This window comes from Martes martes (assembly GCF_963455335.1).
Source record: "Martes martes genome assembly, chromosome: 1".
NCBI lineage: Eukaryota > Metazoa > Chordata > Mammalia > Carnivora > Mustelidae > Martes > Martes martes.
The window spans coordinates 118,312,855-118,330,086 of NC_137888.1; the positions used below are offsets into that span (position 1 = coordinate 118,312,855).

The 17,232-nt window shown below is 43.3% G+C and overlaps 1 protein-coding gene across 1 annotated transcript in view; it reads right to left on the minus strand.

Annotated features, from left to right (window-relative positions):
- Positions 1-3,750: 3,750 nt before the first annotated feature.
- The window catches only part of LOC308345505 (kalirin-like), a gene marked incomplete at its 3' end in the record, with an annotated part of 186,222 nt that continues 172,740 nt past the window's right edge, over positions 3,751-17,232 (minus strand). The window contains exon 26 of the mRNA XM_080807708.1: positions 3,751-3,813. Coding sequence (XP_080663834.1) covers positions 3,751-3,813 — 63 coding nt within the window. The remainder of the gene's footprint in view (positions 3,814-17,232) is intronic.

Consider the following 17,232-nt stretch of genomic DNA (forward strand, 5'->3'; position numbering starts at 1 on the left):
GAACACCATTTTCTCAGGTAGGTCTGTCTTTTTCCCAACCACCCTAACAATGCATCCCTTCCTTGGAGACTCCCTTACCCCCCTTTCCTGACTTATTTTCCTTTGTAGAACTTACCACCTTCTAATATGCTGTATTACTTGCTTCTCTATTTTGTTTGTTGTCTGTCTCCCTGGGCTAGAATGTATGCTCTCCAAGGGCAGTCCATTTTGTTCAGTGTTGTGTCCCCAGCTCTGAGAACTGCACCTAGCAGCATTAGCAGGGACCCAGGAAATATTTGTTGAGCTGCTGAACCCAAGAAGGAGGTTTCTCAGGAGCTGAGAAACTACTGGGGTCGGACCAAAACACTGAAACACCAGCAAGCATCCTTACTAGGCAAAGTTGCTATGGCATGGGAATCTTGCCTCTCTGTCCCTGCTTTGGGATCTGAAATAAGTCTACAAACAAGCCTTGGGTACATGCCATCCTTGGAGATTTGGTTCACGATACTGTTTATCATTACAAAATGTGTTATCTGGTTATGTCTAGGGATGGGGGGAGTGTACTGATTGATCAACATGTTTAACTGGGTGTTTGGGACTGGGGGCAGTCTATGGGCATGCGACAGACTAGAGTGTGACATGGCAGGGAAAACAGCAGTCTAAGAATGAAAACCAGGAGTTCTAGTCTTCTGCCTCTAACTCGCTGGGTGGTCCTGGGCAAAGTGCTTAGGATTTCTGGGTCTCATTTCATTAGCCGATCTCAGTGATTTTCAAGGCCCTTTGCAGCAGTTGTTATTATAAATCCATTCATGTGTTACTTGATTACAGTAGGTCTCCCCTACTGGCAAGCTCCATGAGAACAGGGTTGAGTCTATATTTGCCCACCTAGTTCATATGCCCAGCACTTGTAGGTACTAGGTGTTTGCTAAGTGAGCCAAACCCTATGAAAGCCAAAGGTGATCTCAGCCTCATCAGCCCATGCTCTGCACAAGGATGTCACAGGGACATGGATGTGGGCTACAAAGACCTGGACTGGAAGAGACCTCCAATCACACAAGGAAGAGCAGGATACTGGCTGTGACCAACCACCCCCCCCCCCAACCCCAGGGCAGACAGAAGGTATACAACTCATTAAGGTGAAGACCATGGCAGTGCACAGGGGAAAGCCCAAGCTGGACACTGTGGCATCAGCCCTGTGGTTTGAAAAAGCATGCATCTGGATGAGGATCAGAAACCTAAATTCACAGACCCACTATCTTCCAGCTTTATGACTTTGTACAATTTATTTACTTCTCTTAGCTTTAGCTCTTCATCTAAAAAATGAAAACAGAACTGCCTGCCTCTCAGGATGGCTGTGAAGATTAGAGGAGATGACGTATATATATCAAGTGCCTTCCCAGCACCTGCATGAGAAAGGTGCTCAGTAAACAGAATTCTTCTTGTCTGGTTCTGCCCTTCTGGCCCCTTATGAGGTTTCTAACAATGCTGCCTTCCCCAGAGAACCAGCCTCAGTTGGTTACCAGCTCATGGCAGCACCCTGGCCAGTCTGGCTGAAGGGGATAAAGATTGAGATAAACAGTGTTTTTCAAAATATCTGCCTTTGGAGATCTATATTTTCTTCTTTTGCTTCCAGTTTGCTTAATGAGATTTTGAGACTCTAACTTGCTATGGCGTGAGAGCAAAATGTGCAATTTTGTAAACAAAATTTAACTACTCATTATCTTTTTTTTTTTTTTTAAGATTTTATTTCTTTGAGAGACAGAGAGAGCACAAGCAGGGGGAGGGGCAAAGACAGAGGGAGAGGGAGAAGCAGGCTTCCCACTGAGCAGGGAGCCCGATGTGAGGCTCGATCCCAGGACCCCGAGACCATGACCTGAACTGAAGGCAGACACTTAACCGACCGAGCCACCCAGGTGCCCCTACTCATTATCTTTTGAATGTGCCGAGAGTTATCACTAAACAGAACACAAATGAACCTTGCTTGTCTCTCTTTTTGGCTGCCTTTGACTCTCCTTCCACTTTGTTCCCTCCCTGGTCGAGTGATTATACTCCTGCTCCTGCCCTGCCACCTCCACTCCCTCCCTCACCCCCACACTCATCCACTACATATGGCCATCTTTATTCTGGAAAACCAATTCTGCTGCTAGGCAACCAGAAAACAAAATTGCTGTGGTTGACATGATTCTTATTAATGACCACAATTGCAGAGGTGCAACCAGCACGCCATGCCATACGTACGCTCCTGCGTCTGTCCCCAGCTAGCCAGATCTTTCCAGAAAGTGGGATGGGGTGGATTCTTGGTAGGAAATTAAGGGCCTCAGCACTCAGCAGAAAGTATTTATAAATCACTGTATATCACAGCCTGCTTTAGAATCATTTTATTAGAACACATTCAAGAAAGTGACATACGGAAAAAAGACAGCAGCAATTCTCAGTCATGCAAATGCCCATGTTAAGGTTCTCCATTGGATTTAAATTCAAGTACAAAGACAGTCCTTTCCTGAGCCAGGTGCAATTCCAGGGAATGACACTGTGAATCGAGCGCGCGGTTCCTCCACAAAGTTCAGAACACTGAACAAGTCCCATCCTCACAAGACTGTGAGGTACATGGAAGTGTAAACTTTCAGGATCTTAAGGACCCCTTTACCCAGCCCTCCCCCATAACCCAGCTGGGGGAAGTGAGCCCAACGTCGGGACCTTTTAGAAATAAGGTTTAGTCTACTGAAAATAAAGGAGTGGGCCTTAAAAAATTAGAAAATGAGTATATATATATACATATATATATATATATGTAATGGAGCCATCTTTGCCTCCTGACTTGGTGTGGGGTTTCCAGGAAACTCTGTTAGGGGTTGGGGCTCTCTTGAGGGTCTTGGAAGCTGGAGGACTTTTTAAACTTTTAACTTTTTATTATGAAAAATTGCAAACACATACAAAAGTGGAGAGAATGGTAGAATGAATGGCCATGTCCCCGACCTTCTAGTCTCAACAGTTAACCAACATGGAGCCAGTTTGTTTCCTTTATTTCTTCGCCCACTTTCCACCCACCCCTGACAGGGTAATCTGGAAGCACACAAAGGCTAGGAGGGTGGTCTTTGAACCAGAGACTTCAGGGGTGAGTGAGGTTAGAGGAGCCGGAAAATCCTGACAAAACCTGGGCAGGCTGACGCAGATAGAACATGTGTTGGGGATGTGGTTGGGCCAATGTTTGGGAATAGCGAGAGTCAACCCTCCTCTTCTCTGCCATGACTATCCCTTGTTCCTCCTCCCTCTTTCTCAGGATGTGGGGTAGGTAGGTTAGATTAGAACAATGGGTTTTCTAGACTGGGGGCCACTGACAACAGAGATGTTCAATCTGGAGAAAAACTCCAGAGGTAAGTATGTCCCTCTGATGAATGTGCCCACTCACACTGCAGACCCCCGGGGCAGTGAGGGCCTGAGCAGCCTGGTGTTTGGATTGGGAGCCCGGGGAAGTAGCTTGGGTCATGGGGCCTCTCACAGGTCCCTACTGTCCCACCATTTCAACTTTGGAGGGAAGCTCAGCAACCTCGAATCGCACCCAGTAGAGAAGCAGGGAGCCCGAGGGGCAAGCCCATGGCCCAGATGGGCAGATTTTGCTTGGAACATGTTGCCCTCTGAGCAAAGGCTGTACCCCACACCAGCCCTGCCAGAGCAGTCTCAAGAGAGGTGGGTGATGGGAGTCCAGGTGGGAGGTCCCAACGGCGGCACGGCTAACCCGGTGAGCTGCAGGGACAAGTCCCAGGCTGCGCGCTAAACGTAAGTGGAGAAAGGATCTCCAGGTCCCAGGTGCCACCGAGGAGCAAGGTTGCCATCCTGTTAAGAAAAGGGCCGGGGCTCTGTGATTTGCATATGACTTTGCAAAAATCTGCTTGAGATCCCGTAGCCCTTTATAGAAAACAGAGTTAAATCATCAGTGCAACCTACTGTATTTCTAGCAACCCAAGGCACAGAGTGCAACCTGACAGATACACAATCATTTTTTGAGAAGAGGAAATGGAGTGAGCAGAGTGCTGTGTAGGACACTCCTTGGTCTGAAGGTTCAGAAGAAGCCAACCAAATCCAGGATCCAGATGAGGATCACTGACTGGCCACTTTCACTAATTTTGTCAGGACTCCAATCCATATACTTTTCCTTGCAATAGCTCCTGGTTCAGTGGTCCCGCAGTGGTTTCCCCCACACATAAAAGCAGGAGGAGAGCCAGGAAGAATACAAAGAGGACTGCATTAAATATGAGGTCCTATGAGTGACCCTTAGTGTTTACCTCATAGCCTTATTGTTTTGTTTGTTTCAACTCTTTTAGGATCCCTGTGCCTGCCAGCAAGTCTTACTATGACATTCATTTGGGGGAAAGAAACTGAAAAAAGTTAACCCATTTATGTAGCAGATCTCTGGCAGTAAGTGACTGAAAATTCCTGATTTCAAGTGTTTCCAGGGTCCGTGACATGTGGTAATCTGCAGTGTTTCCAAGGCATGTGGTTGGTTTCGGAGGCCGCAGGGCTGGCCGAGGGAGTGGATTACTGAGCGAGGGAGAGAGCTTGCCAGAGACCCGGCTTCTATATTCTAGTGTGGCCACACACACTCTACTTTGCCACCAGAATGATGGAATGTGTCCTTAACAACGGCCCCCTCAAAGAAAGTCAACTTCTAGTGCTATTGGAGGAGTGACGTATTTCTAAAGAGCAATGGCTCAACCAAGAGAAAAGTTGAGGATAAATTAAAGAGTGTGATCTCATATTTGACTGTGGCTCAGCTCATGGTGCTAAAGGCTCCGTCATACTTGCCATATAGAAATGAGAAAACAATCTCAACCTTCCTTAGTAAGAACTCCAGCCAGGCAAAAGCTGTTCATTAAAGGAGAGAAAATACTTCAGCATCAAGCTAAAATGGTAGTTACCCTGAGCTGTGAGGAAGATGGGGATAGTCAGGATCTGGAAGGGAGAGGAGATTCTGAAGAAAGCCAGGAGCTATACACACACATTTGTGAAGTCACTCATGGAAGGTACTGGTGACCACTGCACTCACCGTGGCCAGGGCAAGAGGGTCTTCAGAATTTTGTATCACATTACATTAGTCAGGAAGACAGTGGACACCTGGTTGGCTCACACCATAATCCATTGCCATTACCAGCTTAGTTTACCGATGTGCTATAAGATCTGTAGAATTTATTGCAGTGGCAGAACTTAACAGTTTTATAAATGCTGAATTGGACATTTTGATCCTTACATGGTTCTTAAAATTCTGAAGGGGGAAACAGTTTGAGAAAATATTTGTATTGTCATTTATTAACACAGCTAATGCTCACCATCATTTTTACTGTCACCATTATTCACAGCTAATATTCGTTGAGCATTTAGCATGTGCCAAGCAAAAGGCTGGCTGTTCGGCAGGCATCATTTCTCGTAATTTGCACCACAACATTATGGGGTGGGTAATACCATTACCTCCATTTTGCAGACTGAAGCCCTGAGAGGCCCTGCCCAGGATCAAATGACTGGCAGTGAAGGGAGTGAGATCTGTCCTGTGGTTGGTTTGATTCCAAGGCTATCCTTAACCACTGTGCTATGTTGCCTCTTGGAAAGGGGAATCCCTCTCCTAAGCGATATTTGTACATTTCTGTTTGTGGATTTCAAAAGTCTGGCAAAGCATCTCACATATTTTGAGGATCCGTCTTATCCTTAAGGACCTAACTAGAAGTGGTTTGGGTCACTTCATTCTACATATTCCTTAGGTTTTGCAGAAAAATGTTTATCCCCTTTTAAGCCTAGGTTGTGATTGTCTCTGTGCACCCGCAAATGTCTGATGGTTTGATATGTGAGACGTCTAAGAAGTAAAGACATGTGGGCAAACTGAATGCTTGTTCTCTAAAACCCTGAGAAAATATAGACACATTAAATATAGGAAGCCATTATTTTATATAGCCCAGTTGGTAACATGCAAGAGTAGTGAACACCAATGCATAGCTCTTAGCTTTAAAAATGACAGGCGTTCATAATCTCATTGAGATGATTTTCTAAAAATCTGGCGTAAAGAAAGGATTAGTGGGAAAAGTTTAAGTGCGTGTGTGTGTGTGTGTGTGTGTGTAAAAAGGCCATTACACTTTTTTGAGATGCAAAAGATTTCTATTATTTAGAAAATAACTCCCAGTTTGGAATTTGTGTATGTTCCATATCCAATCACCATATACCTTGGGCATTTTGATTCAGTAGGCCAGGGTAGGGCCGGAAGTTAGCTTTTAGAAATACTTCCCGTGTAGTTCTGTGGGTTGCCTGGTTTGGAATCCTTTAGCACAGAGACACTCTCTATGTCCCGATCACTCCATCGATGGAAAATCCGAGTTTTGCAGTGTTTCAACTGCTTTTTCACATCTGCCTGCACACACTGTCCAGAAGTACTTGTCTTTGGCATTTTCCCAGAAGGGCAAGAATCAGTGCGATTCGCTTCATAGGACGGTGGCTTTTATTAACAAGACCGCCCTCATATTCTTTTATTTTAGGTGGGGAGGGCCCTGTGTGGAGATTTCGCCCACCTCCCACTATTCAGGTACAGACCCCTTTGTATGAATACTTTGTATAATAGAATGCAGGCTCCACGCTAATACCAGACATAATAGAAGCTTTCTGAGCTATAGAGAGATGTTCTGCAGATCCTGGGTGCACAAGAGACAGCACTGGGCATCTAGTGGTAGAAAAATAGTCACAGATGGGGAACATATTTATATGTTATGGATTTATACCCTTTCTTGATCCATAAAGAATTTGAGGCAACTAGTCTCCATTATACTTTTAAATGCTTCTTCAGTTGACTATATGTTCTGGATGTTTCTGATAGAGTGGGGCACCAGCGAGGCAGGAGTGTGTCTGAATTACTACTCCCTTGGTTAAGACATAATAAAGAGCTTCCTCTATGCTCCTGATTCGTGCCTTGCTCCATGGGATCCATGGAGCATGGAATGCTCTTGGTATTTTAATTCAGGTGTGTTTCGTTCAGATGATGGGGGGGCGGGGACAGTAATGATAGGACTTAGAGCATTTGGGCTATAATATTACTTTGTGTGTTTTGGCCTGAATTATCTGATCATTTTCTTCAGTGAGCTCATCCAGTGGAAGGCAGTGTGCATAGTGGAGATCAGAAAGACCTGGGTTCAAATCTTGGGTCTGCTGCTTTCTGGTTGTGTGACCGTGGGCAAGTTAATGAACCTCTCTGAGTGACATTTTCCTCATCTGCAAAATGAGGACAATGGTACTTACCTTGAAGAACTGTTGTGAAGACCGAATAAAAGGGGAGGCAGCGAATTCCAGGCTCCCGTGAGGGGCTCAGTGAGAGTGTCAGTTGTTACTGGCAGTTGCTTACGCTCTGAACGGCTTCCTGGCAGGCAGCCTTTGTGCTTTCCTCGGCCTGCCCAATACATATTCTAGGGATTTCTATGACAAGGGCTGTGTCTTCCCTGTTAGCTGGGGTGGCAGAAGGCGTGGGGTATTATCCTTGATGGGGACTTTCTGTGCTGTTTCCAGGATACACAGGGAACTCTGCAAATACTATATTAACTGGTTTAAAAGAGATTTTCTCCACCCCAAATGTCAGACTAGAGCCTGGACTGGAAATTTTCCTTGATGTAGCCATCAGAATTAAAAATGGAGATACAGAGGAGTAAAAATGTTGAATCGTGCACACATGAAGGACATAGATACCATGAAGTGTATCTTTAGTTTAGTTCTTTTTAAAGGACTGATGTGGTGACCTCCTTATGTGCTCTTTCTTCCTTTCTACTCTGCCTGAAGGCTCTCCTTTTGGCTTCTGAATGTCTGTTTGTTGCTCCTGCTGACCCCAGGCTTCCTCATCCAGAATTCTGCCAGGAGCTTACGGAGGAGGACCGGGCGGCCTAGCAGCTTAGCGATGAGCGGCAAGGCCTGGCACGTGGTACAGAGTGCGCTCCCTCCCAAGCGACAGGCCAGGCCCTCCCCACCTCTGGAGGACCACTCAGTGGAAAAAAAAAATCAGCTATAGCAGGGGAGAGTCCATCTCCCTGTTCTTCCTCTTTCCGTTTTTCCCTCTGCTCAGGGAGTCCTCTGAGAGAACCACGGAACTAGGCAGTGTGGGAGAACATCCTTGAAAATATTTGTTTCATGTAATTTTTTTGTTTTGTTTCAAATTCAGAAAGGTTAGAAATTGCCTCTTTACCAAGAATTCTTATCAGAAAACATTCCCTCTTCCCTCAGAATGTGGGAGCTGAAGGGAGAGAGGAAGGTGAGGGGCGGGGGAGAGCTGGGTCTTGACCTAATGATGAACCTCCTATTGGAAACCTTGCTATCCATGCAGGTAACCCATTTCCTTCGTGAAGGCCCTCTGTGTCCTCCTCGCCTGGGTCCCAGCGTTCCCATGCTGAGTCACTCTGGAAACCTCCCACTCTGGAATCCCAGGGGCTTAAAATGAAACATGAAACATTGAAACATGTCTGCTTTCTGTCTCTCCCTCTGCATATCTCTCCATGGAATCTCTTCATGAACTTGAAAGTATACTTTCAGCTTTTCCTCACCTTTTCCATACTTTTGCTAAATAGCTGCGTTTGGGGAAAAACCCTGATGAATTCCTTATCTCCGTGTCACCCCCAACGGGCCACTCCCTGAATTTTCCTTCTCTTTCCTTTCACCATCCAAGGCTCCTGACCTACACAAACAAACACAGTTCCTCAGTTCACAAACTTGGCCCATCCTACACGTCAGCCCAAATTCACTCTGGTCACTTTCCCTCCTCTTGAGATACGGAGAAGTCAATCCCCCTGTTTCCTACAAGGTACCTGCTTGTCCCCTTGTCCTTGGTTCATGCTGAGGGTGGACCTCAGCAACCATCTAATAATTGTGTTCCTTCCTGTCCTTTAAAAATGACATTGATTAGGTTTTTTGGGTTTTCTTTGTTAATAAAAGTGATTATCTTGTCATAGAGAATTTGGAAAAAGCCACCATCCAGAAATAACCACTATTTACATTTTGGCTTATTTCCTTCATATATACATACATACACACATATATGTATACACATATATATGTACATATGCATACATAAGCACAAATAGCCAAACATATATACACATACACATTGCCTTTTTATGTTTAAAACAGAAAAATTTAGCCTTTCCTATTTGGAAGGAAAAGGAAGCCTCCCAAGCAGGTGGGAAGGAAAGGAACTGTATACTGTACATAGGCTCTTCACCTGGCCAGCCACAGCCAGCGGCCTTTGGAGCCCATGACTAAATAATGGTTTATAACGTCATGGGCCTGGTGGCCTGATGGCCAGGGGAGATGTCCAAGAGATCCCTGCCTCCCAAACCACATAGATGGATATTTCTTAGAGAGTGTATGGGAGACACATTCAGAGACACACAACCCATAAATATACAAAAACGGAAGTTATACACATAAAACATATTATTTGAACGAGTCTTTTCTGAGCATGTCTGAAATGTCTAACTGTATGTCAGGGCACTGTGGATAACAGGAGCTATCACGTGAGCCTTGTCTTCATGGATCTTGGGACTCAGTTGCTGAGATAAAAACTAACCCACAGAAAACACCAGAGAATGGGAAGAAGATGACATCTCATGAGGTGCTGAGGGAAGGGACTCCAGAAAATCATTCTAATAACGAAAGCTTGTTTCAACAACACTCTTCCTGAGGTCAGAAACATGTCTATCAGTACAGAGAGATAATTTTGGAGACACAATGATGTCTGTGATAGGTTGGTAGACAAGGGCAATTATTATTTCAATGATTATTATATTTAGTGAAGATAATCATACAGATAATCTACCAGAAAACATATATTAGGGGAAAGGTTTGCGGACAGCAAGGGAGCCAGAAGAGGGGCAGGACCAAGGAGTAATGGGACAGCTGGGAAGAGGGGGCTGGATCCCAGCATGAGGACAAGAGCTAGAAACAGATTTCTCAACTCATTGTTCAGAGTGCGATGTTATGCTCAACAAAGTGGCAGATACCAAGTAAAACACATAACATATGCCCTGAATGTTAAAGCACAGTATTTGACTTGCTTGTGTGAGTGTGGATAGGGCTGGGGGCAACACTGGCGGCTGAGAGGTGTGGTGAGAGAAGTGGGAAGCATTTGTATGAAGTAGGTACGAGTCTGGCTGGCAGTGAAGGCTGGGCCAGATGGGATTATACACGTCAGGAAGCATCACAGGAGACGGGCATAAGCAGGAGCAAACATGATGTGACTGGGGGCATTCAATTACCAGTACTGTCCATTACGTACTACGTGCTAGATGCTATAGTAGACAGGAGAGATAGGAGCAACATGAAGACCAAGATATGATCATCAAAGAACTCACAATGTAACATGGGACAGAGATATGCAGGCAACCACTGATTTGATAAGTGTTATCAGATAGAAACATACAAGTTGCCAATATTCACCCATTTTTTAGACACACAAAAATGGCAGTTTCATCTGATCCAATCGAAAGTAGGTGCATTATAGTATGCAGAACAGGTAAAGGTCTCTAAAGGATCAGGTGTCAGAAGGAAAACAATACAAACATTTTGGAGATGGGCCCGACGTTATCCTTAGTGCATGTGTTACTGACGGCTTTTAACTGATGAGTGAGACACTGAAAGAGAAGCTTTGGGAGGATGAATCTTGTGTCAAGAGAAAAGATAAGATGAGAAAAGAAAAGATAAGATGCTGGACCAAAATCCTAGAAAGCATGGAGGCCACTTAGGAGGATACTGAAAGAATTTCAGCAAAGGGTAACCAAGGCCTGACAGGGTGGTGTGACAGAGATTTTGAGGGACTCATTCTCAGGACTTGGCAATAGACAGGGTATGAGAGAATTTGGCCCTGAGCAGGGAAGTCAACCGGGTTACTAGTTTGAGAGAAGAAGGAAATCACTTTTTGAGACTGAAAGTGAGGAAAAGCCAGACATCCAACTGGAAACACAGAGGCAACCAGCTGCGAAAACCGTGTCCAGCACTAACCCTGCTCCTTACGTGGCCATTTGGTCTTGAAGTTGCTTTTGGTTTTCTGGTTCCTCGGTAGAACTTAGCCTTCATACAGGTGGGGACTGGCCTGTTTTGTTTCCCTGCTGTGTCTCCAGCCTGGCACAGTGCGTGGCACATGGGCAGGGGAGTCACATGAATAAACTCCTAGGAAAACTGCTATGAGGAGTAAAGTCACTTTAGAGCTATAATCTTGGCATTTTTGTCAAGAACATCAGAGCTGAAGGAACAAAAACTATGGCTGGAGGTGGGGAGGACGTAGAGAAAGAAGAATCGGGAGTGAAGTTCAAGGGCAGCCCTCACTGAAGCATGAGGTAACAACACGTGTTGGGTGGCAGAGGGACGGGAGCTGATTGACGACGTGTGGGAAAAGAGATGTTGGAGTGATATACTAGAGTGGGTAAAAAGGGTGGATTCAGAAGGCTGTGGATGGGTTAATATGAGACCCTTTCTGAGTCTAGCGAAAGGATGAGAGAGTAAGATGACTGTGGTACATCTAGGTGAAGATAAAAGTAACCACAATGAAAACAAAAAACAAACACCCCCCCCAACCCTTAGCGTTTCTTCTATACTAATCAATAAATTCTAAAGTCCTTTGAATAGTGTGCGGCATCTGCTGTAATCTGACCCAAGCAAGCCTTCTGGAACCTTTCAGAAGCTTCTGGTCTTATTTTTCACAACCCACCTCACAAACCCAGAACTTCAACCAGGCACATCTACTCTGCACAACACAAACTCATCCTATATTTCTTTTTCTCCCTTACTGGCTCTTACTGTTTCATCCATGTAGAATGACCTTCCTCTGCCCTCCCGCCCCAACACTACCCGGATAAATTCTACCCACTTTGTAAAGTCTAATGCTGGAACTTCTCTAATCCTTCCAAACTAGGATTTTGATTTTCTTAATTACATTGGTCCCAATTGCTAGATCTCTCTCTTACCCACACTGCCAAACATGTTACTGTATGTTTACTTATTCTTCAGTTATTCCCTTCACAAATATTTACCGAGTCAGTACTTCGCTAGATTTGGTGATGCAGTGGGGATATAAAATAGACATCCCGCTATCCTTCGTCTGGTGGTGGAGGCAATCATACAGCCACACACATGCTTATGGTCATGGTGTCAGGAACTGAGAAGTAACAGTCCAGAGTGTCGTGAGAGATGTGACTTGGGGAAGGGACTTAGGCAGTGGGTCAGGACAGACTAAAATCAGAAAGAAGAGAGGGCGAAAGGGGTAGACTTGGGCATGGGAGGAGAGAGAAGCTTCCAGGCAGAGAAAACACAGGCCCTGGGCTGGGAAGAACCCTGGCACATTCAAAAAAGGCCAGGCAGGCTGCAAGGACACCAGGACACCAGAGGAAAATGGCCCCTATGAGGCCAGAGAAGTGGGTCGAGGCCCAGATCATGCCGTCACATCAGCTGTGTTGAGGATTTTGATATTTAACCTAAGTACGAGGGACGCTAGTGAAGGGCTCGAAGCTGCAAAGCCCTGTGGGCAGCTTGCATTTTAAAAAGATCACACTGGCTGCAGAAAGAAGAAGAGAGTGGAGGGAGGTAAGAGTGAATGTCCAGGGACCGGCTAGGAGGCTTGGTTCACAGGCCATGTGTGAGAGGACAGGGGCTTGCCCTAGAGTGGATTATACAGATGCTCAGTAAATGCCAAGGGAGGGTGGTTTTCAGTCTTACTGGAGTCAATCACTAGGACTAAGAAAAGCTGAGTTTCACCTTTACAGATCATTCCACTATAAACCCCAGTCATCACAACCTCAGCTCTCGAGAACCCCTTGGGCAATGGGCCTGTCAGGATAATCAAATTTTCTGGATAACTAAAGGTAAACACCAATACTTCATCTCCCCAGTTTGACCATTTTTATAAATATCTTTTCATCTCTGACTTCTTAAGCAGAATACATTAAACATAATTTCCCATTTTGTTAACGGTTATAAATACCAACATGAGTAATAATGATGGTGCAGTGCAGGGTACAAGGGAGTCCTCAGACAGTTCCAGTCATGATGCTCTCTTGGTACCCTCACTAAATGGAACCAGACTGCTGGAGTTTTAATTCGCCCATCAGCTTTTGCTTTCAGAGGTTTTCTGCTTCCTCCCTCGCTGACAGTAGCTCAGGCTTTGTGGTTATTATTGGGCCTAGACAGAAGTAACTGTCTCCCCTTCTAATTTTCTTATGGGCTAAGTAACTAGGTGGCCATGAAGGTAAGAATTACATATAAAATCGGGATTCGAGAGGCTTTCCTGTGAGCATACGTGTTTAGTTTTGCTATGTGAAAACTTCCTCCCTATGTCTTGGATCTATTTGTTGGACAGCTGAGTTCCCAATCCAATATATTTATCACCTTTTCCCCTAACAAATTGCATTGCTTTAGCTGTATAACCCATTATATAATGGATGACAATAGACAAATACATTTCAAAAAGTCAAGTAGTTCTTATTCTTTCATTGCAACAGAGGAGGAAAGTTTAGGGATAGACAGAAACCTGCATTATATATAACGTTTCTATGTTGCTATACTATTCTGAGGAGAAATAAGTGGTGAATTATATTTTAAGATTCTAAATGTAGGAAATGTTTTGTATGTGACATTAAGGAAGCTCTAACTTAAAAATATATTGAAATTTTATGTTTATCAAGACAGAATAAAGAGAGTAAAAAGATGAGCCACAGAGTGAGAGCAAATATATTTACAACATGTATAACCAATAATAGACTAATACCTAGAATATTAGTATTTAGAATACGAAGAACTCCTAAAAATGCATACAAGAAACCCCTAGACAACTCACTAGATACATGGGCCAAAGGCTTGAGCAGGGCATCATAAAAGAAAACCCAAAGGCCCAATAGGGACATGACAAAGTGTTCAGTCTCATTAATGATTAGTGAAATGCAAATTAAAACCATAAGCAGAAACGATCGCATCCCACTAGACCTGCAAAAATTTTGAAGTCTGACAATAGCAAGTATAGGCCAGGATGCAGAGAAACTGAAAATCTCACATAAACTGGTAGGAGTGGAAATTTGGTACTGGCATTTGGAAAAAAAGTTTACACCAACTAGTAAAGCTGAAGATATGGATATAGATATACCCTCTTACTTGGCAATCCCTTTTTTTGTTCACCTACAAATTCCACTCCTTGCTTTATACTCTAGAGAAACCTTAGCACATGTGCACAAGGATACATACACAAAATTATTTACAGCAGTATTGCTCCAATAGCCCCAAACATCCCGTGTAGAGAATGGATAAACTGTGACATAGTCATACAATAGAATACTAAACAACAATGAAATTTAATGATCTATACACATCAGTGTGGCTGAATTCCATAAAAATCAGTGTTGAACAAGAGAACACACACACACACGTGCGCAAACATACAGTATAATTCCAGTCATATAAAACTGAAGAAGAGCTATGCTGAAACTACGCTGCCTGGGGACATATACAAAGAAGGTAAAAATATAAAGGAAAGCAAGGCCAGTATTATTATGAATGCTAAGAGAATGATTACCTCTGGGGAGAAGAACAGGGTTGTGACCAGGGAGGGGCACATGGGGGCTCCTGGAAAGCCAGCAAGTCCTGCCTCCATGACTTGCATGGTTATTTCCTGCATATTTGCTTTATAATTACCCATTCAATTGTCTAGGAGTTTGTAGGCATTTTCAGCATACATATTTTACCTTGTAAAAAATCTAAAAAGTTTAATGTATACCAGAGGTTTATAATTAGGAATGTACTCTATGCATAGAGACAAAAGCATAACTAACATTAATCAGACAAACCCACAGGTCGTACTTGGGTAAAGGTGTAGGTTAAATACTGTTTAGGTTTTTAAGTGCATTAATAAAAAAAAGTACCTTTCAATAAAAATAAAAGAAAATAACATAGTGGCAATATTATCAGTTAAATAAAACATACTGGAGCACTAATGAATAAGGACGATTTTTAGAGTACCTGTTATCAGATTGGAGAAGATAAAAATATCGATGCTACACTAGGTTGCAAGACTGTGGGGAAACCGGCCCTCTTACACCCAACCTCAGAGAGTACAGGCTGGGACAACATCCACACAGGTAATGTGACAATGTCTATCAAAATTTAAAAGGGAGGGGCGCCTGGGTGGCTCAGTGGGTTAAACCTCTGCCTTCAGCTCGGATCATGATCTCGGGGTCCTGGGATCGAGCCCCGCGTCGGGCTCTCTGCTCAGCAGGGAGCCTGCTTCCCCCTCTCTCTCTCTGCCTGCCTCTCTGCCTACTTGTGATCTCTCTTGCTCTGTCAAATAAATAAATAAAGCTTTAAAAAAAATGTAAAAGGGATAGTTGTACATCTAGGAAGTTACCCTGTTAATATACTCATGATTCACAAGTGTGAGAAACTATATCTGTACAAAGTTACTAATTATAGCCTTGTTTGTAGTAGCAAAAGGTTGGAAACATCCCATATACCCATCAACAGAGAATGAATTAAATAAATTATGGTAGTGGAATACCATGTAGCCATTAAAAGGAATGAAGCAGCGCTACATGACCACTGTATGATCACCCAAATTTGTTACGTCGAAAAAGTATAAAACAGTACTTAGTGTACGCTGCTACCTGTTTAAATATTTTTAAGAATATAAATAAATAAGAGCCTTCATGTTTTTGAAGACTCTCTCAGGAAGAATGCCTACATTTTGAAACACATGCATGTATTCCTACTTTGGAAGTTCATGTCAGGTTAAGAATCTTGAATGTATATGCTTAAGGAAATACAGGTTTAATTAAATTATTATGAGGAAGTATAAGAAGATTTTGGTAAAGAGTCTAATGATTTTTCTGAACAGTTCCCATCAGAGCAAATAGCCCATTAAAAAAAAAAAAAGTCAAATTCTACATCCAAACAAAATAGTTCTCTTGATACAGATATATCCATAGGACTTCTCCTTTATACACTGTCCATGATTAGAATAACTATTTTGGGATCAAAACTGATACAAAGGAAGAGAAACAGAAAGGAAGATGAAATTTAAGGCCAAGCTCCAATCTCACTTTTGGTGTAGAAGCCATCCAATTTGCCAGGCTGAATCTGTTGCACAATGTGGGTATGTTTCTGTTATAAAACCTAGCAGAGTGTGGTCAGTATGTCTCTCATGTGACACCTTTTTTTTTTTAAATTTCTGGGGTGCCTAGCAAAGCAGCTGACATAAAGGAGGTGCTTAAGTACAACTGTCCCCTTTCATAAGTACATGAAATGTGTCCACAGCCGCCATGTTTGGCATCACATATAAGACACATGTGGTGTGCAAGTACAGACATTGTTCTTATATATTCTGAATCTCCAAGGTATCTTGCCCTCAGCAGACAACTCAATAAAATTCCACCGAATAAAAGAATGAAATCATTTGAAATAATTTCCAAATATATTTGAAATAATTTTCTACTTTACCTCTAATTGCATTCTTCTTGGCTCACAGATCTTTTTCACTTGGTCATGTGTTGGTGGTTGTGCCAACTAGTTTCCTCTTTAAATAACAACCAACCGAGTGGTTTGGACTTCACGCTCCTCTGTTAGAAGCACTGTCTTGAGTTTAAATGCTAGAGAACATATTCTAGAAATCTTTCTCTTTGGGGATTTTTCAAAAATTTTTTCATGAATGCAATAAAGGTTCTTAATATCCTGTGTGGAAAAGGTATAAAAATTGTGACTGCTCTTGTTTTGGGGGACTGTGGGTGCAGTGGGGGAGGGGAGGAGAGCCAGACTCTGCATTACAGCTTTCAGTTTCCATAATTCAAAGCACCTCCCTTAAACAAACCATTTTCCTCCACTCCTCATCCCTTCACATCCTCTTTTTAAAAATAAGAATTATTTTCTTCTTCTTTTTTTAAGAAAAAACCCCCTCCTTCTGATATTCCTGTTTTATGAGAGAGATGAAATTTAGAAGCATTTGGGGGTTATGCTGAGTATTTCCTACTCTTTTCTCTTTGTCTAGAATGTCTGTCCACCTGCCATGAACATAGACTTTCTCTAATCAGAAAGTACTGACTGCAATCAGAGCCCAAAGACAGTGTGCGCGCGCGCGCGTGTGTGTGTGTGTGTATGTATGTGTGTGAGAGAAAGAGAGAGAGAGAGAGAGAGAGAGAGAGAAATCTGGGATTCTAATTTGAAATGGTTATGAATCAGGGAATTAAAAATTGTAGGACTACCTTCAGGTGTTCCCAA